Source organism: Stomoxys calcitrans, chromosome 2, assembly GCF_963082655.1.
Source record: "Stomoxys calcitrans chromosome 2, idStoCalc2.1, whole genome shotgun sequence".
NCBI classification, from domain to species: Eukaryota; Metazoa; Arthropoda; class Insecta; order Diptera; family Muscidae; genus Stomoxys; species Stomoxys calcitrans.
In genome coordinates, this window is record NC_081553.1 from 222562623 (window position 1) to 222588216 (window position 25594).

The 25594-nt window shown below is 36.8% G+C and overlaps 1 protein-coding gene across 2 annotated transcripts; it reads right to left on the reverse strand.

Moving 5' to 3' along the window:
- Positions 1-25585, reverse strand: LOC106090873 (secernin-3). 2 transcript variants are annotated; one of them, XM_013257221.2, is made up of 4 exons: positions 25477-25585; positions 19634-20214; positions 18983-19426; positions 1-3272 (listed from the first exon to the last, which is right to left on the reverse strand). In XM_013257221.2, the coding sequence occupies exons 2-4, from the start codon at positions 19787-19789 to the stop codon at positions 2790-2792; spliced, it is 1083 nt and encodes a 360-aa protein (XP_013112675.2). In that variant the 5' UTR covers positions 19790-20214; positions 25477-25585; the 3' UTR covers positions 1-2789. The 2 variants fall into 2 exon arrangements, with proteins under 2 accessions (XP_013112675.2, XP_013112668.2); XM_013257214.2 differs by lacking the exon at positions 25477-25585 and adding an exon at positions 20384-20520.
- Positions 25586-25594: the final 9 nt, after the last annotated feature.

A 25594-nucleotide genomic window follows, 5' to 3' on the forward strand; every position in this document is an offset into this window, starting at 1 on the left:
TGTTTGTTTTTTAGACTGTCTTCAAAGTATGAAAAGCAGCCTATGTGTGTGTTTGTGTTTTTTTGTGTTTGTTTTCAAGCTCAAGATGTTAAACTTGATTTTTTCTGTTGTTTTTCTTGCCACTAAAATCCTTTGTCAACTTTTTTTTTCAATCATTGAACCACAATAAAAGCTTTAGCAAAATGCCTAGATGGTGATGTTGTTTAGGCTATTGCTGAACAAGTAATGTCGCCCCCTTTTGGGCATATATATATATCTACCTCGTGTTCTGCTTTTTAGGGGGGGATTTTCATTACCAGGCTAAAGATGTTGTATTAGCTTTTTTGCTTTTACAAATGGTTAATGATTGCGTTTTGTTTTTACAACAGATTATGTGTTTTTTTTGTTTTGCTTAAAACTAGTGTTTGTTGGTTTTTTTTCTTTTTTTAATCTTCTCTTTACAGTTTTTTTGGCTTTGTCTTTTTTGTTTTTGTTTTCTTTGTTAAGTTGGGCAACTGGGTTTTAAGACTCTCCCTGCTATGTATCGCTTAAGCAGGGGGTTTCTTAAGATGTTGGCTAAGAAGCCTTAAAACCTTTATATGGGCCTTGACTTACTTTGGGAATCAAAAAACAGAAAGACCACCTTTTTAACTGTCTGGAGTTGATTTGCAGGGGTTTTGGGTTTCACTTTTGTTTCGTTATCGTAAATCACTTAATGGCTAATTTTTTTTGTTTTTTTTTGTCTTTTTTTTTGTTTTCTTCATCTTTAAAGTATGTATCGTAGTATGTAGTGTTGTAATAAGAATCATATATATATAATGTACGGATTGGTTTTGAGGGAGGGGGGGAGGGTTTATGTTTAAGCTGTTTTGTCTCAGCTTGTTTTTATGTTGTAACGGTACTTAAGGGTTTGCTATATTAGTGTATATATATATTTATATATCATAATTTATGTTATATATCTGTCTGTCTATGTTGTTTTTTATATCTGCTTGCTGTCTCTGATCTTGATTTCATGGAATGATTTGATATACGATAACCCTTATGTCAAAAGGATCCTTTCTTGTGCTTATACCACAAAATTTCTAAAATACTAATAATATTGTATATATATATATAATATGATTTTTGTTTTTGTTTTCTTTTTTCCTTTACTTTTACGTTTATCTTTAATATTATAAGAGACTAATCAAATCGTTTTAATATTATAATAATAATTTTTTATAATTATTAAATAATTTTGTTAGTGTAAATAGGAACATGTGGATTGACATTGAATTGTCGGTGAATTCCACTTCATTTTTTGTTTAATGTTTTTTTTTTCACTTTTTTTATTTTTTAAATAATAATAATAATAATAAACATTATATGTATGCATGTTTTGTTTGTTTGTGTTTGTAGAAACGATGTTTGCTTCTTGCTTTTATATGTTCTCTTTTTTTTGATTTTTTTTTGAATTTTTATTTTTTGTTCATTTTCTAGTTTGTGAAAATCGTGTCTGTCAGTTGACAGTAACTTTTCGTCTCAATGAAAAGTGGTTTTTAGTAAGAAACAAAGTTCCAGGCTCTAGCAATAAAAGCCTTGAAACTTTGTGGTGTTCATGTTCTTGGTTAAGTCCTTCAAGTTGTATGGACATTTTTAGTATAAATCCTTGTTGAAAAGGAATTACGTTTTTTTTTTATTAATTTTTTCATTTTGTTTTTTGTCATATATAATTAAATGGGGCGTCGAAACTGTAAGTCCGGTTTAAGCAATTGGTACAATTAACCAATTGTGTCATAGCTGGGTCGTAAAAAATACCATTAGCTGAAACACAATTTAGACTGATCAGGAATAATTTGATATTTCATCTATGGCCTTGAAATTATAAAAAAAAAGTTTTGTTTTGTTTTTTAAAAGTCTTAAGATTTTCCCCAAAATTTTCATTTAAACTTCTACCTCATTGAATCCCACTTGGTCAAGATGGCATTTGAAAGAAAGTGGTCTGCACGATTCAACAATGAAAAGCTTTAAATGAAGGAAAAGGAAAAAAACCCTAAAACCATACAAAACAAAACCCAAACTAATAGTAGAGTCCGTTTATATATTTTTTTTATAAAAAAAGAACTTAAAGCAGTTCTTTTTACAGTTTTTGTTTTTTTCTTTTTTAATTTTTTGACTTACTTAACTAAATGTTTGTGTGTTTGTTTTTTGTATTATATGTCATAATTCAAAAATTATGAAGCGAGGTTTTGAGTTATTTTTTATGCGAGTTTTAAGTTTACGAAATTGTTTCGTAATATCATCATCATTTTTGTTTAATTTTTTTTTTGTTTTTCAATTTTCTTAAATTTTTTGATTTTAAAATCATTTTTTTGTTTTGTTTTTGCTTGGCGATGAAAATCTGTTTTAAAGATTTCCCTCAAATATGTTACATTCCCCATAGAAAAAAATCGTTAAACATAGTCCTGGTAATCGTTAAAGCCTTAGGTCGTTTAGCCAAAAAATCCTTTATCTCATAGGCAGACAAATCATAAACCATGGAAAGCAATAATCATAAGCCTTAGACGTTTGTTGCAGTTGCCAGTAAAAAAGTTGGAATAAAATTTTTTCAAAAAAATCAATTAATATCTTCTTTAAAGATAAAATTTGATTTTGAATTGTAGTTTTTTTTTCGACCATACAACTTTTTTACTAGGCTTTTTGTCTTTATAACCCCATAAATCGAAATTCTCAAGTTCCTTACATTAAATCTTCAATCATAAGCCTTATATTCTTAGCCAGATGTCGTCAACAAATTGTGTGTTTGACTTTTGCCGGAAATAAAAACTCTAACGATAGAATTTTACTTCAGCCTCCACACAATCTTTCATCAATTCATCCAATTCCTCATTGACCGTAGGATGTTCGGCCAAATATGCCGAAACCTCTTCCACACAAGCCGCTTCCAATGCCTTTAGATGTTCCAATGCCGTTACCTTTCGTTGACCATGTAGTTTATGCAGCAAAGTTATTTCGCCCCCTTCAGGCGGAGCCTTAGTCAGGGGCGATATCTTGGGCTTGGGAGCAAAAACAAAAGGCTTGAAGACAGACTCACTGGTATTTGGTGTAGCCGTGAACCAATGCGAAGAGATGCCATTTTTCGAGAGTACAAAGACCGTTGCCGAACGAGACGTTTCCTCCTTAGCAGCTGACCTCAGCGTCTCGAACATATTGGTCAGCTTAAATGAGCCATCGTCAGGGGGTTTGTCATCTACCCATTCCGTGGAGGCCGTTGGCGAACAATCAAAGGCAGCAGCAAAATCGATCTCTCCCTGTTAAAAATGATAAAAGAAAAAACATTTATTATTAAATTGAAATTCTCGAATTTTTTATATTTTTCATTAAAAATATTCTAAGTTTTATATTTTAATATTTTTTGTTTTTGAAAAATAAAAAAACTATTAAATTTTTAATAAATATTTTATATAATTGTTAAATGAACAATAATTAATTAAATATAATTATTTTTATTAAATTTAACGAAAGTATTTAATTATTATTTTAAATAATTATTTTATTAATATATTTTTTTTATTACAAATATCTAAAATGTTAGGTTAGGTTGAAAAGAAGATGTAGATATTAATCCACCCCATGCCACTTTGGACATACACTTAAGTCAGTAATCGGCTTGTTGTGCGCTCTAAAAACTATAAAGTATCCTCTAAAAAGAAAGTTTTAAGTTAGGAATTCCGTGCCACTTACAAAATCCTTAATTGTTTTCAATACCACTCCCCTAAGTTGGTTCATGTCTGGTATTATGTCTCCACCTTAGTGCCGGTATCTGTTAGACACTAAAGCCGGGCAATGACAATGGATATGCTCCAATGTCTCATCATCTTCCCCGCATGTTCTACACATGCTATCACTTGCCGCACCGATTTTACATAAGTGAGCTCGTAGTCCTACGCGTCCCGTTACGATACCAATAGCTATGCTGACCTCCTTCTTACTTCCTTTCAGTAACAGCCTCGTCTTCTCAAGATCTAGATCCCTCCATAGGATTTTCGCCGTTCCACAATGTTGCATCCGCATTCGTCGCCCACTCCCTTAACTCGGTCTGCGTCGATCCGAAAGGCTTCGGGTTAACCTAGTTTGTTGACGCCCCCTGGCCTTCGCCGCCAAATCGTCTGCCCTTTCATTTCCCTTACTCCGTTATGGCCCGGCACCCAAACAATGCGGATTTTGCCATCCTCAGAGAAGGCGTTAATCTCCTTCTTACACTGCAAGACTGTTCGTGACCTTACCGTCCTGATTGTTGGCCCTTATGGCAATTTACTGTCGGTACCCACACACACCACCTCACCTCAGTGATCACCCGGATCTCCGCCTGCAGCACTTTACTATGGTCAGACAGTCTAAAACAGATCTCATTCCCTGGGTTCTCAATGTAGACCCCCAGGCCCTCTCTGTCCTCTAGCTTTGATCCATCCATGTAACATGATCTTCCAGATGGCAATACTAGGGTTCCATCAATCCAAGACTGTGCCGATGGAGCAGTACCTCGCACTCGACTTCAAGTTTCATCTCAGGTATCCGATCGGAAACCTCTTCCCTTCCTTCTAGGTTTCCTATCTTCGCCACGATCATACTGCGATGGTATGAGCTGCTCCCATCCTCAATCCATTCTCCCATCGCCTTAAATCTCATAGCCGCAATGGCTGCTTCACTTTTAATCTGCATGTCAATGGGTCGGATATCTAGAATAGTCTCCAGTGCCCTGGTGGGCGGGGTCCTCATCGCTCCGCCTACGCCAAGACAACATGTTCTCTGAACCTGTTGTATTATCCTTATGTTGCACTTTTTCTCCATAGCAGTCCACCAAACTACTGAGGCGTAAGTAAGTAAGTATTTAGAGCCTACGTCCTCTCAACATAGTGCCCAACATCTGTGAGCCTTCTCAGCACGCTCCTGAATGTAATACTTCCAATTCAGTTTCCTGTCCAAGATCACACCTAAGTATTTGACCTTATCAAATATCGAAATCGTCTTATTGAGGAAACGTGGTGCGTTAAATTGGCCCACCTTCGTCTTCCTCGTGAACAGGCATATTTCAGTCTTCTCTGGGTTAACATTGAGACCTCTGGGTCTAGCCCAGTCATATGACATATGCAAGACCCTTTTGGCCCTTCTGCCTAGTTCGTTCGGATCCTTACACCTTAGAATTAGTATAACATCGTCTGTGTAGTAGACGGGTTCAAAAATAAGATTAAAAATTTTGTTGTTGTTAATCTTTTTTTTTTTTTGATGTAACAAAATTTAATTAAAATTTAATAAAATTATTTAATTAATATTTTTATAATTTATTAAATATAAATTTATAAATTTAAATAATTTTTTTATTAATATTTAAAGTGATATATTTTATTTTGATTTTTTTAATATTAGAAAAATGTAATGTTGTTAGAAATTATATAAATATTATATATACATATTTATTTTTTTTTTAATGTTCTTTAAATAATTTTGTATTTAATTTTATTCTTTTTTAGAAAAGCCGTCAATATTAGCGTGTAGCCGCATATTTACGATGGAGTAGCAGTCTCTTCGCTTGAAATGATTTCGTATCGATCCCGGTATGTGGAACTATTGTTGTTGTTGTTGTCATAGTGGAGGTTGCATATTGTCAAGTCTAGGTGGTTTTTGGCTGATCTGGGTTATTTCAGTTTAAAAATCTGAAGGCTAAGAGAACGCAATGGAAATTGCAAATTTTGCCCATGAACATTCCACTAAAGAACAGGGGCAAACTTCACGCATATCAATGAGTGCAGTCCGATTCAAGTTTTAAGCTCAATGATAAGGGACCTCCAAATGGCGTACCGCAGTGCGACAGAGAAGTTTTAGATGGCATAGTACCTCATAACTGTTGCCAGCATTTGGAGGGAAAAACCACCGCTGAACATTTTTTCTGATGGTCTCGCCAGGATTCGAACCCATGACGTTCAGCGTCATGGGCGGACATGCTTACCTCTGCGCTACGATGGCTGAGAGAACGCAGTACCGTAATTTTTTTTATCATCTGTCCAGCCAATCCAACTCGATAACTCACTGTGGAAGCAACCCATCCAAGTTGCAGAGTTTCTAAGTCTGGATATTTAATTAAATCAAGCAAGCAAATTAAGACAAAGAAATTTCACAACAACACGCCAATAACTCGCCTTGTCATATTGAGTATCATAGGCAGTATTTAAGCCAAAGCGGCTAGGGCTGCCGCCTCAGTGTACAACACACTGCTATAACAACAACAACCACCTCACACACCGCTAGAATCTTCGCCAGCAGGCTTTGGCACAATATGGTCAGGCAAATGGAAACATATCTCATACCGTGAGACTCCAGGCCTACTCTGCCCTTAAGTTTTGATTCATATGTACAGCGCGAACTTCCCGATGGCAGTACCAGAGTTCCGTCAAACCAAAACTATGTTTCAGCTTGTGTGGTGGTCACAGCTATCCCGTGTCGTGTTGTAGCAGTGTGCAGTGTTATATTTTGCGTCTGTTTCATTCTTTCTGGGCAGTTAAACAGGTGACGTGAGGTCTCAGGTCACAATCAGGACCTACATCCAGCACGTTGGCATCAATCCTTGCTCCGGCAGATGCATTGACGGTTACCGCTTGACCTCACGCTCTAGATCACGTAGATCTACCTTAAGGCTTCTGGGCCGTGGATAGCTTTCCACAAGATGATGATTTCGATGGCCTCTACGATAACAGCCCAGAAGATATTGTTCAGACAGCATGTAGTTATGTCTTAGCACGGGTTGGATCTTTGTCTCATGATGGAGGTGGTCCACGTGAGAACTGAGGAAACAGACCGTTGCAGTCCGAAGAGCGGCCTTCTGTAGTTTCGTTAGCGTGTCACATAGCTGACGAGGCCACACTGGCGCTGCATAACTAACCACAGACCTGCCAATTGCTTTGTACGTGGTCAACAAGGTTTCTTCGTAAGCACCCTAAGTACTGCCGGCAAGAGTCTTGATGAACTTGTTTCTACTTTTGACTTTATCGCCAATTGCTGTGGCATGTGAGGAGAATTTGTAAGCACTGTCAAATGTGACACCAAGTATTTTGAGACACTTGATGGTCGGAATTGTCACTCCATTGACCATCAATTTCAACTCCCTACGCGCCTCATGCGTATATGTAGTGAACAATGTGGCTGAAGATTTGGTAGCAGATATCTTTTGATTTATTGCTGCGAATTAAAAGGCAAAATCGTTAAGGTAGACGTTTAATTTATCGTAGATATCATAAATGGGTGGGAGCCCTGATGCCATTATCGTGCAATCGTACGCATATACCATCTTTATGCCGTCTGGAGGTTGGAATTTAAACAGTTCCGCAGATATCACCCGGCCTTGGGAAACTCCCTGTTTCAATCGATTTCATGTTTCGATTTCACAGCTTGCCTTAACCGGTACCTAAGTAACGTTGCTCCAACTGTTTCATCCACAAATTCCACTTATGTTCGTTGACCACCCTGTTACTTTTCAAATTCAGCTCATTGATTCTGGGATTAGTGCTGCTGCGTTAATAATGTCTCGGAATTTCATCTCGGGGTTGTCAGTTAGGTAAAGCGTTGATTGTACGGTGTACGAGTATTCTCTAAAGCTGGCTCAATCGACCTTTTTCCGATTGATAAACGTCCGGCCCTCAGAGGTTATGAAATCGGTTGGTCGGTCGGTGGCGAGAATTATGGGGAGGTGATCTGATCCCAAAGAAATTACGGCTTGCCAGAATACGTTACTCAAGAGATCAGGCGATGCAATGGAAATGTCTGGCGAGGTGTTGCACCTCTTCGTAATCCTAGTGGGCGCATCCTTATTCCCGGGCCAAACGTGAAGACTTCAATCTGTTCTACCAAAGCTATGGCCCGCTGGTTGTAACCTAGGGGAGCATTCCATGAAGTGTGATACGCATTATAGTTCCCTAGAACCAGGAGATTATGGCAACACAGTAGGCCAATAATGTCGGGCCTGTTAGCTTGGCCATTCATTGAGACACAACTACCGACCGGCGATTTGTACATACTGTATAGCTCTATCTCGGCAATATCGTACTTGACTGCTATACATTCTATGAAGGGGACACCAGCGCCAGGTGCATGCGAGATGGGTCTATACTGCATGGTGTATCACGAAGGCTAATCCCCCACCTCCACTCCTTAAGCGATCTTTACGTAACACATTGTTACCTTCAGTGGTCATCATTGTCTCCTGGAACACTACAACCAATATGTTCTTCCGACTCATAAAATCTATCTCGTCGATCTAGCGTCGGATTCCGTTGCAATAAAATAACAAGAACGATACACTTCCTGGCAATATTGGGGCTGGGGTGCTGCTGCCGCACGAAAAAGGTCGAAGGGATCACATAGTCCGACGACGACGACGCTTGTGACCCACTGTTGATATTATTCTGAGATTATTCCAACACGGCTATAGTCTCCAGATCTATCTCCTTGAATCTGACTGCCTCAATTGGAGAGATCCATAGTGATTCTGCAATACTATTAGTTGGTTTGTCCGGGAATGTAAAATAGGTGATTTGTCTCATGGGCTCCTATGTTGCATGCAGTGCCCGTTTTGTATGAGGATGTTGTAAGTCGATCGGTAGGGTGTTGTCGGATCGCGTCTCTGAACATCCAGATATTCCTGCTTACATCTTTTGGAAGGAAGGGCGATCTCCCTGACGGCAGCTTAGAAGAAATTTTGGTATACACGTGTAGAAGGTAATTTTTTCGTCTGTAGGTTGCGTTTTGACAGGTCTGGGAAGATTCTTTAGGTCCGTGAAGATTCTTTAGGCTGCGTTTTGACAGGTCTGTAGGTTTCGTCACTGAGTGTTGCTCCCTGCTGAGGCCCACGTTGGCGCTGCTTAATTTACTACCGGCCAGTGTTTCTTTGTCCATACCTAAAGTGTAGCCTACCAAAGAGTTGAGAATTTCGTTTCCGTTTCTAGCCTTATCGCAGATTGCAGTAACATGGGCTGACGACGAGAAGAGGAATTTTCCACACATGTACCATCGAACCTCTTTTTCCATCGACTTTGATTTCAAGGTCCATAGAGACCTCTTCGTGCTAGTGCTCAATAGTATATTCAATGCAATTCACGGCGGAGGGTATATAAAATTCTTTCCCAGTTGCACTTAACGGACTTTCACATGCTACATTCAACTTTTATAATTTTTCACTTTTAATTTTTTTTATTTTTTTTTATAGAATATTTTTGGTTTTTATATTCTCTTTTTAGTTTATAAATTGTTATTTTAATAAGTTTTAAATATTAGAAATACCTTAAAATATATTTATATATAAATAACCTAAACTTAATAAAAGGGAAAGAAATATATTCACTAGTCATCTTAAGAAATTTCTCGATTGTAGCGCGCATAATTAAATTTAATTGCAGTACCAAGTTAATTTCAAATTCCATTAAGCATGAAAAACATTAAAAATTCGACTCCGCCTACATTTCTTTCCCTTTAATCTTTGTTGTAAGGGTCGTAATAGAAAAACAATCTCTATATAGAAAAAATACTCAAAATTAGATTAAGGCTTGTTCCACATCAATTCATTTTCATAACTTCCTTGAGAACAAGCAGATAGCAACAATCATCAACAGTAATAACAAGAAATGAGACCCAGTAATAGATAGATAGCCCTGGGCAACAACAAGAATAAACCATTCACAGAATCTGTCACTTTAATATGAGAGCCAAAAAGGGGGAACGACAAAGTTTTATTTTTTTTTTATTGAATTAATTGAATTATTTTTTATTTTGTTTTAACTTTTCATTTCATATTTTTAATTTGCATTTTTCTACATAGAAAATGTCCTCCGCTTACTTTGTTAGATTATGTACTTATTTAAGTAGAAATATTCAACGTACCGAATTGCACAATTTTTGGATGAATTTGGTAACAGAACGAACATCTGTCGAATTTCAACAATTTTTCCATTTCTTTTTTCTTCCAAAAAACCAAGCATGAACTCTAGTATCGTGGGCATGGGGGGTATATCCATGAGATAGAGGAAGTGCATTGTCCTTATTTCGTGAGCCAAGGTGTCATCAACGGTTGTTTTTTTGTTTTGTTTTTTTATCAAACAGGGTGGGCTGTGTTATTTTAATGTTCCATAGGCTCTTCCTATACATGGTGAATGGGACACATACAGAACACAAAAGTTGTGTTTAGTATTTTTTTTTTTTTCTAATTGAAATGGTTATAGATTTTTTTGTTTTTGTAAATATGAAATATATGCTTGGGAGAGAAAGGACTTAGTGTAAATCTTGGACCTTAGTGGAGTGAGTCTACTACTAATCTCTTACTTGATTATACTAAGCACCAAGGTTATACAAACTTTGTCATTCCATATTTTAAAAATTTTGTTGTAACCGATTTAAAAACTGCTTAAAAATGTTGACTTGGTTAGGGGCATCCCTACACAAAAAAAGCCATATCGTATTTTATCGTTTTTTTTTTGACAGTTTGCAAGTATGGCAGTGCTGATATAAACCCGCGTAGATGCCGTGCTTCTTCTTGATAGATACACTTTTTAATTCTCTCAATTCTTGGATAGTAACATTAACAAACAAAGTTTTTCTTACTGAATAAATCTTACTTAAATAAATCAGAGCGGCTTTTATTATTCCTAAAAGCACAACAGACTTCAAAGCTCAGTTTAATTTCAAAAAATCCATTTCATTAAAGGTAGTCGTACGTATATCCAGCAATCAATGTTTTTGCAAATTTGGCCATGAACACTCCATTAAGGAAAAGGGGCAAACTTCTCAAACACCAATGCAAGTTTAAGCTCACTGATATGTGTCCTCCTTTTTATAGCCGAGTTTGGACGGAGCGCAACCGCAATGCGACAGCTCTTTGGGGAAAAGTTTTTACATGCCATAGTACCTCACAAATGTCGCCTGCATTAGGGCGTTCTATCTTTTCGCCTGGATTCGAACACAGGCATTGAAAGTAATAGGTGGATATGCTAACCTCTGCGCTACGGTAGCCTCAAGTTGGTTTTGTGGTGCCCTTAGTCTGCAGAGATCTGAACCGAATCTTATATACCCTTTACCATGGATGGTAATTTCCAATGGCAGCCGGTTGTACGTACCGAATTGACCCGATGGAGTTCTTCACCGGCAAGAGCTGCCGCCTCAGTGTATAATACACTGCTAAAACAACAACAACATGGTAATTTCCAAATTATTTAGAAAATTTTTATTTATAAACAGACACTAGAAAAGTTCCATGGGAAATTATAAAAATAAAAGCACATGTTTTTTTTCCTAGTTAACTATAAAAAATACTTCTTGTAAATCCTCAAGAAACATAAATCGATGATCTATGTATGGTCGATGATCTTTGCATTATTTAATATCCCAACAGACCAAAATGAATAAGAAGTATTTGTTCAAAATTTCTAGTGTCTAGCTTTACTCGTTTAGAGGTTATAAGACAGACGGGCGGCTAATCAAATTAAAATGTTATGAAGACCAGTAATATATATAAACATTTTATAGGGCCATAGAAAAATATTTTAATGTATTGCAAAAATAATGAATATTTATTTATATATTTTCCATGGTGGAGGCTTTGAAAAAGCATTTTTGATTTAAATTCAATTTCAAACTTTGAACCCTAAAAGTATGCAACATTATTTGAACTACTATATAATATTTCTTAACCTATACAAACCCAAAACAGACTCTCAGAGTTGACTGCTTGCTAGGCAATTAATAATATTTGAACTGTGCATTTAAAATATATGAAAATTGTCTAAATAAGACAAAATTTTGACTGAACTTGTCTCTATCAAACTAAATAGCTTGTGTGAATACAGACTTGTCTCAAGCCTTCTGCTGGTATTTATCTCTTTTTGCATTTCATTTATATGCATATCATCATCACATCACACTAATTTTCTTTTAATTTATTATAACCACTGGTCGTACTCATCATCATCAGACACCACGATCAAAATTTAAAAACCCAGATTATTCACTGGCTATCCATGGTTATGGTTGCTGTTGCTGTTGCTCGGTTCTTTACACCACATAATCTGATAATGAATGAAACTCATTGAAACTATTTATCCAATTAGTGGGAAACCTATGAAAGGAAACATAAGAGTGGAGAGTAAGAGCAAAGAATGGCAATCTATCACCACATCCAAAATCCACTACAGCTGTAGTCGGTGATTGGAGGCGGAGGTGCTAGAGCTGTTTTTGCTGGAATTTTTAATCTTTAATAGAAAATTGAGATGAGATGTTGTTTAAATGGTTTAAATACGTCGTGTGCAAATTGATATGTACGAGGTATTTATAACCACAAACACCCCATGCTAAAAATGTAGATGTGCAGCAGCAACAAATTAAAAAAATGTCCAACGAATCATCATGGATTCATTGACGCTACGCCACATTCGCCTCTCGTTTTAAATATATTTATTATTGCTCCACACAAAAGATTAAGACACATTCATTACGAAGAACATGGAAACAAATAAATTAATTGAGACTTGAGAGATTAACCCATTGGGCGATAATGTTTATGTTCTTTAGAGTGAAAGGGCCTATAGTTAATGAAAACTATTCAAATTTGACTAATAGTCAATGGTAGAACAGTAGTTACAGCCTGGGTTTCGAATCTGGACCAGAGTTTTAGAAAAACAATCAGCGACAGGCTGGCAACATTTTTGAGCCGCGTAGGTTCCTAATCAAACAGCTGGAATCATACAGCATTCTTTAATATGAGATAAGTAACTCCGCTGTTGCTTAATCGTTCGTGGATAAATTTACATTTGTAAACATATTTTTATCCCCTTAACACTAGTTGCATAATCGTTCGTGGATAAATTTGCATTTGTAAACATATTTTTATCCCCTTAGCACAAGAGGTTGGCAAAGTCCGAAATAAGCTGTCAGCACTATGCAATCTAACCCATTGAAGGACACCACACAGGCTGGCACTTTAAGCTCCGATCTGTGTGGTGTTCACGAGAAGCTTAGCTGCGAGCTACAGGGCGCGTCCGCAGGTTGCGGTCAATCAGCGGTATTGAGCGGAGAGTTTCATTCAGAGGACGGGTGTCACCGGCTCTTGCATAAATACTGAGTGGCTATGATGCTCGATATGACAAGACGCCTTTAAATAACCCATGGCCATCATGTTCCCGCGGCAATGGGTTCTTCGGACCGGAACGTGCTTGCTTACCTATAGGAGCCAAACGAGGATCGCCACATTCACATATAGGCATTTTGCTACAACAACAACACTGAGTACAGAAGACTTTACCGAGATCATAAGAAGAGCTAAGCCATCGAAGGCTATGGGCCCCGAAGGAATTGGGCGAATTGGTAACAAAATACCTGACGGATGTCCTAAATCAGTCTATCTCCACCCTGGTGATTTCAAACATATGGAAGTTAGGTCCAATGGTCCTTTTCTAAGGCCGGATAAACCTGCAGACCGAGGAGAGTCAGGTCAATCTCTCTCAAATCCCTGGTCGCAAAGACACTTGAGGGGCTGCTACTACCTGTCCTGAGCTATCTTAGTCGCAAAGTTCCTGGGTCTTCACACTCAACAGAACCAAGCAGACGAAAGATAGAACACAACAAACTACTACAACAACAACCATTTATAAACAAGTCCGAACGGTGTACCGCTGTGCGACACTTCTTCGTAGAGAAGTTTTATTTGGGAGATGGTCTCACAATTGCGGCAGCATAAGTGAGGGGATAACCACAACTGAAAAATGTTTCAGTTCAATAACACCAGAAACATTTTTTAAGTGTGGTTATCCCCTCACTTGCAAAGCCTTCAGCTAAGGAGACGTCTGTTCTTAGAGATGTCGCCCAGCCGTTTGCCTTTCGGACTCGCTAAAAAATAGAATGCTTCTTTAGTATTAAGCAACATTTAAATCAAGCAGCTCTCTTTGATGTGAAAGAATCCTTCCCACTATTCCTTAAAGGCTTCTTCATGGGCTTTCAAAAATTTGTTTAAGCAGCATTTGTTCCAGGCTAACCTGTAAGCTAAGCTAGTGTCTGGTAAAAAATAATTGTAACTCTACCATCGATCTACAAAACATTTTAATCCTTCATTTTAATCGACCAAAGGTACTGCCACATAAATGACGTTATTATAGCCATTCTCAATTGTATGCAACTCCAGACAAATATGAAATATTTTTCTCCGCTTTTATTAACAATGATTCCTGCACATAACCTGGCTAAGAAAGCAAAGAAAAAAAACAACAGTTCGCATACATCAACCAACCATTGCATCTCTTATTAATCAGCACCACAAACAAATCCTCACCTACCTCCACCTCCAATCTAAAGCTCCCACACAAGCATATAGCCAGCACACAACCAACAACAAATACATACGAAAGAAGTCCTTAAATACTAGCAACGACGACGACGCGCAGCATAAAATGTGATGATGTGGGTCTCGTTTTTTTTCATTTGTTTCTTTTTTGTATGAGACAACAAGGAGGGTATTTGGGTATTTCCATGTATCAAATTGTGGTGGTACATGACAATTTGACTTGTCTGTAAGTGCAAATAAAAAAGTAGTCTATCAGGTTTTTTTAATCTATCCAAGGGGAATTGATTGATTTCCTAGTTGGCGATTATTGACGAACTTAACAATTGGGAAAATGGAATCTTTTGATAATTTGTTCTAGATGTTAATTGACAAATAGCAAAAAAAAACGACGAAGAAATCGTTTTCTGTAAGAGTTATTGAGATGAGAATTACAATATCGAGAAATTTAGGATACTAAAACCTAGACATTCCATTTTATGTTATGGACTCATTGAAACTTTTTTTTGGGAAATATCAGTCAAATTGGAAAAGAATTGCTCCACTTAGATGGGCAAAATAAACGGTAAACATTGGAGTCCACCGTGTTGTATAGCCGAACGTCTGAGTTCGATGCCTATCAGGAAAATTAGAAAACATTCTCAGCACTTGTTATCTCCTTACTAATTCTGCTGTAATTTGAAAAACCTTCTGCCGTATAAAACTTCTCCATGCAGAGAAATAGCTTAGCGAATTTCAGTTATTACTGTCTACATCTAAATCAAGTATGGTCTGAATCGATCCATAGCCTGATATAGTTTCCATATAAACAAATCTCTCAATGGCTTCCAACTATTATTATTTATAACCATATATTAATGTATATTAATGTCATATAACGATGATGTCCACAAGAGAATTGCGCACAGGAAACTCCTACGAAGCCTTCCCTAAGAAACATTTGCAGATAATAATAAGATTTTTTAATGGGCACTGTAAGATTAGATCACTGGAGTTAAGATCAGGACTGCGGAGCCCAGTCCTCTATTTAAGCGGAGTCGGAGAGCGGTTCAGATACGGGGCAAACGTGCTCAACTTCGAACCAAACTCCGGCTTTATGGTCAGACCCCGACTTTTGCCTCAAAAACTCGACTCTGCAGCCCTAGTTAAGATTGCCTAGTGTTACGGCATATAACAACAATAATATCCTTGACTGTCAAGATGAAGTCACAGTTTCCAAGGGTGTTTTTCTATCCAGTGTTTTCGAACGGGACATTCGATGGCGCCAACGACGTTTTGGTATCTTTCGCTACCAGACACCTATTCTGGGGTAACCACAGTTGAGAGGCTAGATAACTAACAGGTCGGATATTTTGTATAATAGGTTTTTTCAAATACTTTTCTACAAAAGAAATTTCCAAAAACATATTTTAATAAATATTTGCAGCAGATTAAGAACGTTTCCTCTCTTACGATTTCAGGCCTTTTCGCGTACTTTTCTAGCACAAATTTACAGGAAAAAACAGCAGAAGAGTAAGAACCGCCTGCAGGTCGCCCCGGTAGCCGAGTTGGTAGCGTACTTGGACTACCTGTGCCGGGGTCGTGGGTTCAATTTCCGCCATAAACCTTGGTCTGTCACTACTGTGGTATCACAATGGACTTAAAATTTTCTAAGTGCGTCTATAAAGGACTGCCACTCTAACCTAACTTAACCTAAGAACAGGCTTTGCACAGTTTTTTTTTTATTTATTTGTATTAGGTCTGTTCGCATACTTTTAAAGTAAACAATTCGCAGGAGGGTAAGAACAATCTTTACTCTCTTTTGCTATTTATTTGAATTAAACGGCTGGTTTTCATAAAGCAGCTGTCAATTTCTGCTGGGAAAAAAACTTCCTGTAGAAATTTGAAAGCCAATTACCAAACTATTAAAATATTGCTCGCTCTCACGCATTCTCCTGCTATCTTCTGCTGGCAAATAAAGTACAAGAGCGACTACTAGTAACAATTTGTGTAAAAAAATTGTACACAAATTTTCGAGAATGCAAACACTTTCATTTGTTTGTATAAAACAGCTGCTTTTTATAAACCAAATGGTTCGAAGCTCCTGGAAAAAAAATTCCCAGCAAAAATTCGGAGGCTCTCAATTAAGTTGCTATTGCACAACATGTACTTAACATATATGCTGTCACCTTCGTTATCCACAAGACTTTCCTTATGTACGTCAAATATGAGTAGAGCGCGATTTAATCAGCATCTATTCTCATATGTATTGTACTTTTTCGTATAGATATGTTTCTTCATGTATGTGTAATGAAATAAGAACTCCCTTTAGTCGAAAAAATTGCATATCTATTCCAAAATCCATTTTTAAAACATTTGAAAAAACCTATAAGAATACATATCGTGTAATACCACCTTTTACTTTACGCTTTAGTGGAAAAAATTGCATATCTATTCCAAAATCCATTTTTAAAACATTTGAAAAAACCTATAAGAATACATATCGTGTAATACCACCTTTTACAAACACTCAAAATTTTTCTCGCTCTCATGCACCATTAGCACTCTGATGAATAACTGATCTAACAACACATTGGTGAGAGAGAGGATGTTTAGTAGAGGAGCAAAATTTAATATACCTAAATCAGCTAATTACATTGCAAATAAATAATTTAATGAAAGTCGTTCGCGTACTTAGTTGCCAGAAGCAGAGAGCGGGCGAGAGCAAGCAAAATATAAGAGTATCCTAGTTTAAACTTTGATTTAGAAAATACCCAGTTATTTTTTTTAACTAAAATTGAAGGTGGCATTCAATGAAATTCTGAAACAAAATTATTGCTAATGGAATGTTAGCAGCCCTTCAGTAAGACACAGACGTAAAAATATAACGTCGTAATATATCTAAAAAATATATATGTACGTACATATACTAAAACATTATTCATAATTCTCCATCTTGTGATAACAATCTAATTATATATTCCTTTCATTGCCCCCACCATTCACGTACACACACACATACAACTACCTTAGTATGTAAAACTTTGTGCAAAAAAAGTTCATGTACATCTCCTCATCAAGTGTTTTCTTTTTTTATTCCTTCCTTTCATTGTATGTCTTCTCTTACTAATCTGCAACACCAAATGGAAATCTTCTCCAACATCCACCACCAGCAGCATCCACATCTCCTCCCACATATTTAATAAATACACACGAAAGAAGTCCTTAACACATCTCTAACGATGCCAAAGCCCCCTCCTCCTACTGCTCTTCCTTAGAAGTACACATAAGAAATAAGAATGATGAAGGAGAATAAACTCAGGAAAAAAACAAACAGCAGAGCAGAAAAATCATTCTTCTTATGTACAGGCAGCAAATTTTTCTTATACAAGAAAATATTTCAGAGAAACTTTTTTATTCATAAAATGAAGAAGGCAACACACACAAAAAATAAGTAACGAAGAGGAAGTCCTTTTGCATCTCATTACTTTGGGGGGCTAAAGCTGCTGATGCCGCCACCGCCGCAGCCGTCACTTGGATGCTGCTGCCTATGTGAGAGTGTGTGTGAATGAGTGTGGAGGAGCTGGAATAACATTCGTATGTTTTCCCCCCTTTTTTAGGAATATTGATGCTGGGCAAATGCAACCCTGTAGTTGGTAAAGGAACTGTAGGAATGTGCTAATTACCAGAGTTGTATTTCATATGAGGTATGAGAAGGTGGCAAGAGTACGCATGTTCGTTATGTTTGTTGTTATTATTATTGTCTTCCTCTTCTGAGTTAACGAGTGTAATGTAACGTACACATTCAGCAAAAAATAATTAAAATTTAATTGCGAACACTAAAAAGAAAACAATTTCGCAAAGTGTAGGTGGCGTGTATTTTTGTTGAGCTCTGCTAAAATAAAAACTGTTAGCTTACGCACACACACACACACACAACTCCCTCCGACTGCCCTAAAGCGTACCCCCCACACACAAACACTCCCTCCACCGCCTATGCTTCTGCATATAAACGATGAATAGTATGTACTCACAATTATAATTGGAGGTTAATTAAAAATGTCTCATTGGATAATAAATCGCAACGAGTACGTTTCTTCTCCGTAAAGGAATTTTTTGTTTACACTTTCCATAACGGCCCAACAACAATGGGATTTAGGTGGTGTGGCAAAAAAACATGGCTATTTCAAGTGGAAAATTTTGGAATTTTTTCCACAATTGTATTTGTTTTGCACAAAAAAAAACTTTTTCTTATTTGCAAACATTTTTTTAATTTCTATAATCTGTGGTGAGACTAACAAACATCACTACTATTTCCAAATGGAGCAAATTGGGATTTTTCTAATTGGCCACTGGGTTTTTAATTTTTAAATCGGTTACACTTGTTCACTTCCTCTGGAATGGCAACACTTGCTTAGAAGTGTCAGATTTCTGCTATGGATTTTGTTTTCTTTTTACCATTTTGAGTATCTTTGCTATAGGAAATTCTCAAAGAATTTTTCTTCACAAAATTCTTTTGTTTTTAATTTGAATAAAGAGTTTGTAAGTCTAAACTTTCAAGTCAAAGACCTTAACAAAATGCAAAAAATGGTACGTTACGTTAAGAAAGCGTACATCCGGAGAAGTTTAAGAATTGTTAAATACTATACAAAATTATTTGAAATTAATATTTACCTCTCCATCCCAGCGGGCTTTCTTGCGCAAAGTTTCACCCAAATCCTCATTGGATTTATCAAAGTTCTTGGTAACAGCCAAACCATCATTGGGCAAATGGTGAACACCTTTCATAATCTGCTGGCCGGCCCAATTTTTACCAGCACAGCTTATTATCCAAACCTTGGTGGGGTCGCCCACAATCAAGCTGAACTTGGCATCATCATCGCCGTAACGTGTCACCAGCTCCAGAATGCAATCGAAGGCATCGTCTGCGGTTTCCGAGGAGCCCAAAGCCAAACGGATCACATCGTAGACAGACACATCACCCTTGATTTCATTAGCCCAGGTTATGGCAATGCTAACACTTCGCTCATTGGAGCCACAATCACCGCCCCATATACCGGGTACGGGTTTTTGCAAGACCACTCGCAAAGGGGTGCAGTCGCTCACCAGCAAATGTTTCTAAAAAATAAATAAAATTTCATGAAAATAAACAAAAGCTTAGACACACGCACACACACACACACACAAAAATACACCCAAACTTATGCACAAACAAACATTAATAAACAATGAGGTAATGAATGATGTTTCATAGCACCGCACTGCTGCACAAACAAACACCACACAACATTTAAAACAGCAAACAACAACAGCCAAAATACATACCTTCCCCTCCAGAGATTCGTTGGGCTCATAGTAGGCCACCTCCTGAGCCACACCCACAAGTTTTTCATTTTCCGAATTACGTCCTATGATGACCGTATCCGCCGCCGTGTTTGGTGGCATGGCCACAAAACAATTGCCCTGAGTGCCATCACTCATGTCCAGGCCTTTAGTTGGTTAGCTCCTCTTCCGTTAATTAAAGTGGTAGTAACCTCAGAATATTCCAGACAACAATGAACAAGAAGACACCTCGTACAACACCACACGGGATTTACGATGATGATGATGACGACGATGACAATAACGCTGACGCTGGCGACGACTACGGTGACACGACTTTCTCGTTTGCAATTAAAGTTAAAAGTAATTCTCGCAGATAATTGATTTTTCTCTACTAAAAATCATCAACGACCCGACCGACGATGTGTGTTGGGGATCCCAAACCAACAACCGACCACCAACCAGAACGTCAATGTATCGTACAAACAAAAGCAAACCCCGAATTAGACAGAGAAATCCATCGGCACACACAAAAACACAACTTGCAGCAGCACCACACACAAACTCCGTTTTAATGAGACCAACTAAAATGAATGCAAAAAAATAGCAAATTTTTATTTTATTTTGTTTTAACACTTTTTTGTATTGAACTTTTCTCTTTGTTTAATTAATCAATTATTATATTTCCAATATTTTATTTGAATTGTTTAAACCCTTTTTTTCCTCCGGTGCTAATTTTTTTCTTTTAATTACCTCGCGACGAGGACGACTTTTTCGTTTTTAATTGTATACACCATAAGACGACTTTGTTTCTATATTCCAATCAGAATCAGGAATGAATGAGGGTGGTTGTTTGTAGGGTTGTTGAAAGCAAGCTACTGCTGTTTGTAATTGCAAATGGGAACGTTGCGCGTTGTGGCGGTGGCAGTGGCGGGTAATTAGGGTAAAAAAAAGGCCTGCTGAGATTAGCATTTTGCTCTCTGAGTTTTAGAATGAATGAAACAAAAACACAACGGCAACGGTTATGCAAAGCACTTTTAACAGCCGCCCTGGAGTGGAGAGAAATCTTTGGATGGTCAAAGGGCTTGCCAAACGGGTTTAGTGTTAAATAATTGACATTTCTATATTGTTTATACATAATGGGACATAGTTTTAATTAAGTTTTGTTTAATTATTTGCTGGAGATACGTTACATTACATGCGTACTAGAGTGCTAAATGCAACTCTGGTAATTAACACCTTCGAGTGAAGATACGACACAGTGTTGCATTTTAACACCTAAACACTCATTCCAAAACTCTCATTGGGCGCCACTCTCTCTCGATGTCTTTAATTACTCTCGCTCTCTCCCACTCATTACTCAGTTGTAGTGTTGCCAAACTAGGTAAATACCTTTATTGCGTTCAATTCAAATCAAGGGGGAAATCGGATTTAATCGTTTGCACACTTGGTGGAGGAAAATATCTTTAGACATATTATTACTAGGTAATTTAAAAAAATACACTATAAAATGTGAGTGAAGAGAATAAAAGAAAAACAAATCGAAAATCAATAAAACTGCCCAAAGCAAAATTTAGAAAATAAAAATGTAAAAAAAGGAAAAATATACAGATATTAAACTGATACGAAAAATATTTGGAAATAAAAACAATGAAAATGAAAATTTTCCCATGAACATTCCGCTAAGGAACATTCCACGAAAAAAAATGTATCAAAAAATAAAATTAAAGTTAAAAAAAAAAATTAAAGTTAAAAAAATCAAATAAAAATTGGCCGCCACTAAAATAGCACACAAGGTGTGATCACTCCCGGAAAACTCATTTCTCACCAACCTTGTTACGACTTTTATAGGGTGGTCCAGAAGTAATCTGCTAGATTGGCCAACACATATAAATCGTGTACCCGGCAATGTATCCCGCATAGAAAATTCAGCTCATCGTTCCGAAGTTAAGACACTAAGGGCCTGTCCCACTTGATATTGCTGAAAATGAGCGACATTGCATGGCGAAAACATTAAAGGTGGTCTCATTTGTGCAACAACCACAAATCATGTGGTGCATTCTACCATCTTGTCATCAAGCTGATCGTACTTTTGCCAACACACGCAAAGAAATTTGTATGCGTGTGTGTATACGTGTACGTATATGAGCAGAGAAAATGCGAGAAAGAAGATAACAACAAAGAGTATGAAAACAAAAATCTGCCATCTAAATACCGTCAAACCTGGCCAGCTGTTAACGACTGCTCGTGTGACACCACCTTTTTAAAACCGCCGTGGTTCGCTTGCATGTCAGAATCAGCTGATTTCACAATGAAAAAACAGATATCTGAGTGATTTGAGTCACTCACTTGAGTGAGACAGGAGATCATTTTTAATATGGCTTTATCTGTATATGTACATATGTATGTGTGTAGATTGGGAACGTCTTTACATTGGCTGCTTTCTCAGACATAGAAAGGGTTTGAATAATGTGATGCTGTAGACCTTCTTCTCCCGTTGAATTTGGATTATTAGCAGAGAGCTTATTTAAGAAAATTTTGACGTAATAAGTCCATGCCTATGTCAAGGGAAGGTCGGTGGAGACTGCCCTGCACTAGGTTGTGCTAAAAATAGAAGAATCCTTCGATGCCAAGAGGTATACAATGGTGGTATCCATTGACTTCGAAGGGTATTTTAACAACGTGCGGACCCAGAGAAAGCTGAAATCTGCCTTTTCACGAGAAAGACGAAGGCGGGACAATTTGACACACCACGTTTCCTCAAGAGAACGATTTCGATGTCTGATAAGGTCAAATACATAGGAGAGATCTTGGACAGAAAATCTAATTCAGGAGCGTACTGAGTATGCTCTCAGATGTTGGGCACTATGTGGGCTCGAAATAAGGCTTGAATCCGAGAATAGTCTATTGGCTATACAAGAGCCTGATAAGACCAATACTTACTAACGCCTCAGTAAGTGAGCCGTTAGAGCATTTCCTAATAGAGATGTACACATGAGTGAATTTTCACTCACGCTCACGAATAAACGTGTTACTCATGCACGACTTTGTCGACTCACGTTCACGCACGCTCACGAGGCAAACATTTTACTCTTATGTTAGCAGGATTTCACTCACACACAAAGAATTTTAATTCAATTTCATGTACGTACACTCACGAATCATGTGACTCACGTGTGACACGATAACTCACGACTCACGTGGACAGCTCTATTTCCTATGTCATTACCCGGCTTTCGCGGCTAACAGACACCTGTACTTAGGTGGGGACACAATAACAGACATGTTCCAACTTAGGGGCGTGGTATGGAAAACAATTAAGGGTTTTGTAAGTAGCACGGAATTCCTGACTTAGTCTTGGAGGGGGCAGGAGGAGAATAAATGCTCTGAAGTCCTTAAGGAAACTCGTTGGGTAGAAGTTGGGGCTCAGGTCGGGGATAATGTACCGGATGTTTACACCTTGTTTCGGCCGATTCTCTCTATACCTACCCTCTGGGTAGATGTAGCCTAGACAAGAGGATAAAAAAAACAGCGTCAGCGCTCATTTGTATGTGGAGGTAGCAAACTTCGTCGAGCTCCATAGGTGAGCAAGCTCGTTCCGGCCCATAAGACCGATCGCTGCGGGAACGTTATGGCCAATGGTTATGTATGTATATATTAGGTATGCGGAGACAAAGAACGTTTTCAGGCTGAGGAAGTCATAAATCTGACGTTCAATTTATATGGATTGTGGCACCGATGCGTGGGTCTTCATTGAGCCCTAGGAATAAAATTAAAAAATTGTATGTAGGCTGATTGCTTTCCACTATAGTATTTAGTGAATCCTGACATCCAACTTAACCCATTAGTGCAGAGTGCCCGTTTTTCCGTGTATATATATTTTAAAAACCATATAGAAAAGAATTTAGAACATATCACAATTCACAGTTGATCTACAATGTTGATCAAGTTTCAACTTTAAAGTTCTTGTTCACGTTAACGGAACCAATATTTTCACTTTTACTGCTGGTGGAAACAAATCCTAACAATAGGGGTGTTTAATTTATCCATTAAGCGGACTTTCTCGCTTAGTTTGTATGGAAAAAATGCTATTCCTTTTATCTTAGCGGCTAATTTTATTGCCGTTTATTAAAATATATGGTGTTATAATTCAATTTGAATGACAAAACTAAAAGAGAAAGGACGCAACAGTGCTGGCAAAGTTGAAGTATAGCATTTAGCAGGAAGAGCGAATCAAATAAACTGGTAAATAAAATAACCCAAATAATGATGAAAATGAAGCGGATTGACCTATATTTGGCGCACTTCTTTATAAAGGACGGCCTCTAAAAATTAAGTTTCCGCTTATAAATAAAAAATATTTTTTCAAAACGCTTACTTAAAAAAAACTTCGCTGAACTTTTTGCACAAGCGAAATTATCGTTGCGATAAGAAAGGAAATGGCATATTGTGAAGTAAATTTTCGATTTGCTTTGCGTTACAGGGTGACATTAAAAGCATTGGACATTTTTGTTTTTTTTTTTTTTTTAACAAAAATGCCCAATTTGATAATTTTTTGTAGCACGTAATAGATTTATTTCTACAAATAACGCTGAATTTTGGTAAATGCGTACTTTATCAGCACAAAATGTTGCAGAATGGCCAAATTCAAATTCCAATTCGGTAGAACCTATTAGTATTAAATTCATTTTTATGATTTAATGGTTTTCTCTAAACTCACAAAAAAACTGGTTTTCACTTTATCATCAAATAAAGTTGTAACAATAAAGAAAAAAATCACGAATTCATTTAAAAGAATTAAATAATTGCCGAATAATAATAATTCAACGAAAATTAGCTTGAGCCCATTATCCTTGTAATAATTATACTGCTTTGGTCTTGGCTTATCATTGAGGTATCCCCAGCATCAAAAACCGTTACATCAACAAATCATTATTCGTTAAACGGTAACAAATATGACCAACATCAACAATAGTGGCAACACTGTTTACTTTCTCTCATCCCATAAATCAAATTGCTTGGAGAGTCGAAATGAATTTTAGCGTTTTTTGCTTCTTTTGTTCATCAAGACCACGTAAAACAAATGAGCGCGCGGTAAATGAGTAATAAAAGTGTGTCCCCCATCCTTTGAAAGTACGCATGTAAAATGTAATGTAATGTACGCATGTATGAGACTAAGATATAGAGATAGAATAATATGCAAATGCTTGTATATTAATTACTCTATGCTCTTCATTTGGGTATGTATAATTATTTTTTTACTTTACCACTTTTATTTTAATTTTTATGTATTTTTTAGTTCATTATAAAATGTCACAATTTCTTTATTTAAAAAGGTGAAATAAAACATATTTTTCTTAAGGAATTTGTTTGTGGATTTTTTTACCCAATTTGAATTTTTTACCCTAAAATTCCTGGAGTATGGGGATGTTTTCTACTCATTTGTAGTTGCTGATAGGTGGGTTCAACGTTACATGCGTACTTGCATCAGTCAAAAGCTAATGAAAAGATTGACATTCGTTTCTTTTGTTTTAAGAAACTGTATTAAAATTCATGGATACACCCCCAAGAGAGAAAATAAAAGATATTTCTTTTTTATTTTATAATAAATACACAACAACTTTTGTTGTCTTGAAGAAAATTATATTAATTTCTCTTAAATAGGAATGAGTATGTCTCAAAGGACATTCAAACTTCTCTACACCCAAGTTCGTTTAATTTTTTAATTGCTATATATTTTTTTTTTAATTAAAATAGCTACTCTCACTTTGATAATTGTTTAATTTATTTTTTTTTCTAATTTTAACACCTGCAATTAATTTACACTTTTATTTGTTTTTACTTACAAATAGCAGAAAATACTATTTTTTCTTCATTAAGACGAAGTCACACAGTTAAGAGTCACACACCACACAGTCAGTTAAGATGTAAAGATGTTTTAATTGCGGCGAAAAATCTGTACTG

Coding starts and splice junctions, on each gene's coding strand:
- LOC106090873 (XM_013257221.2), bottom strand. CDS start 19,789: ATGAGTGATGGCACTCAGGGCAATTGTTTTGTGGCCATGCCACCAAAC. Junction 19,427..19,633: donor ACGAATCTCTGGAGGGGAAG/GTATGTATTTTG, acceptor TTTATTTTTTAG/AAACATTTGCTGGTGAGCGA. Junction 3,273..18,982: donor AAGCCCGCTGGGATGGAGAG/GTAAATATTAAT, acceptor CATTTTTAACAG/GGAGAGATCGATTTTGCTGC.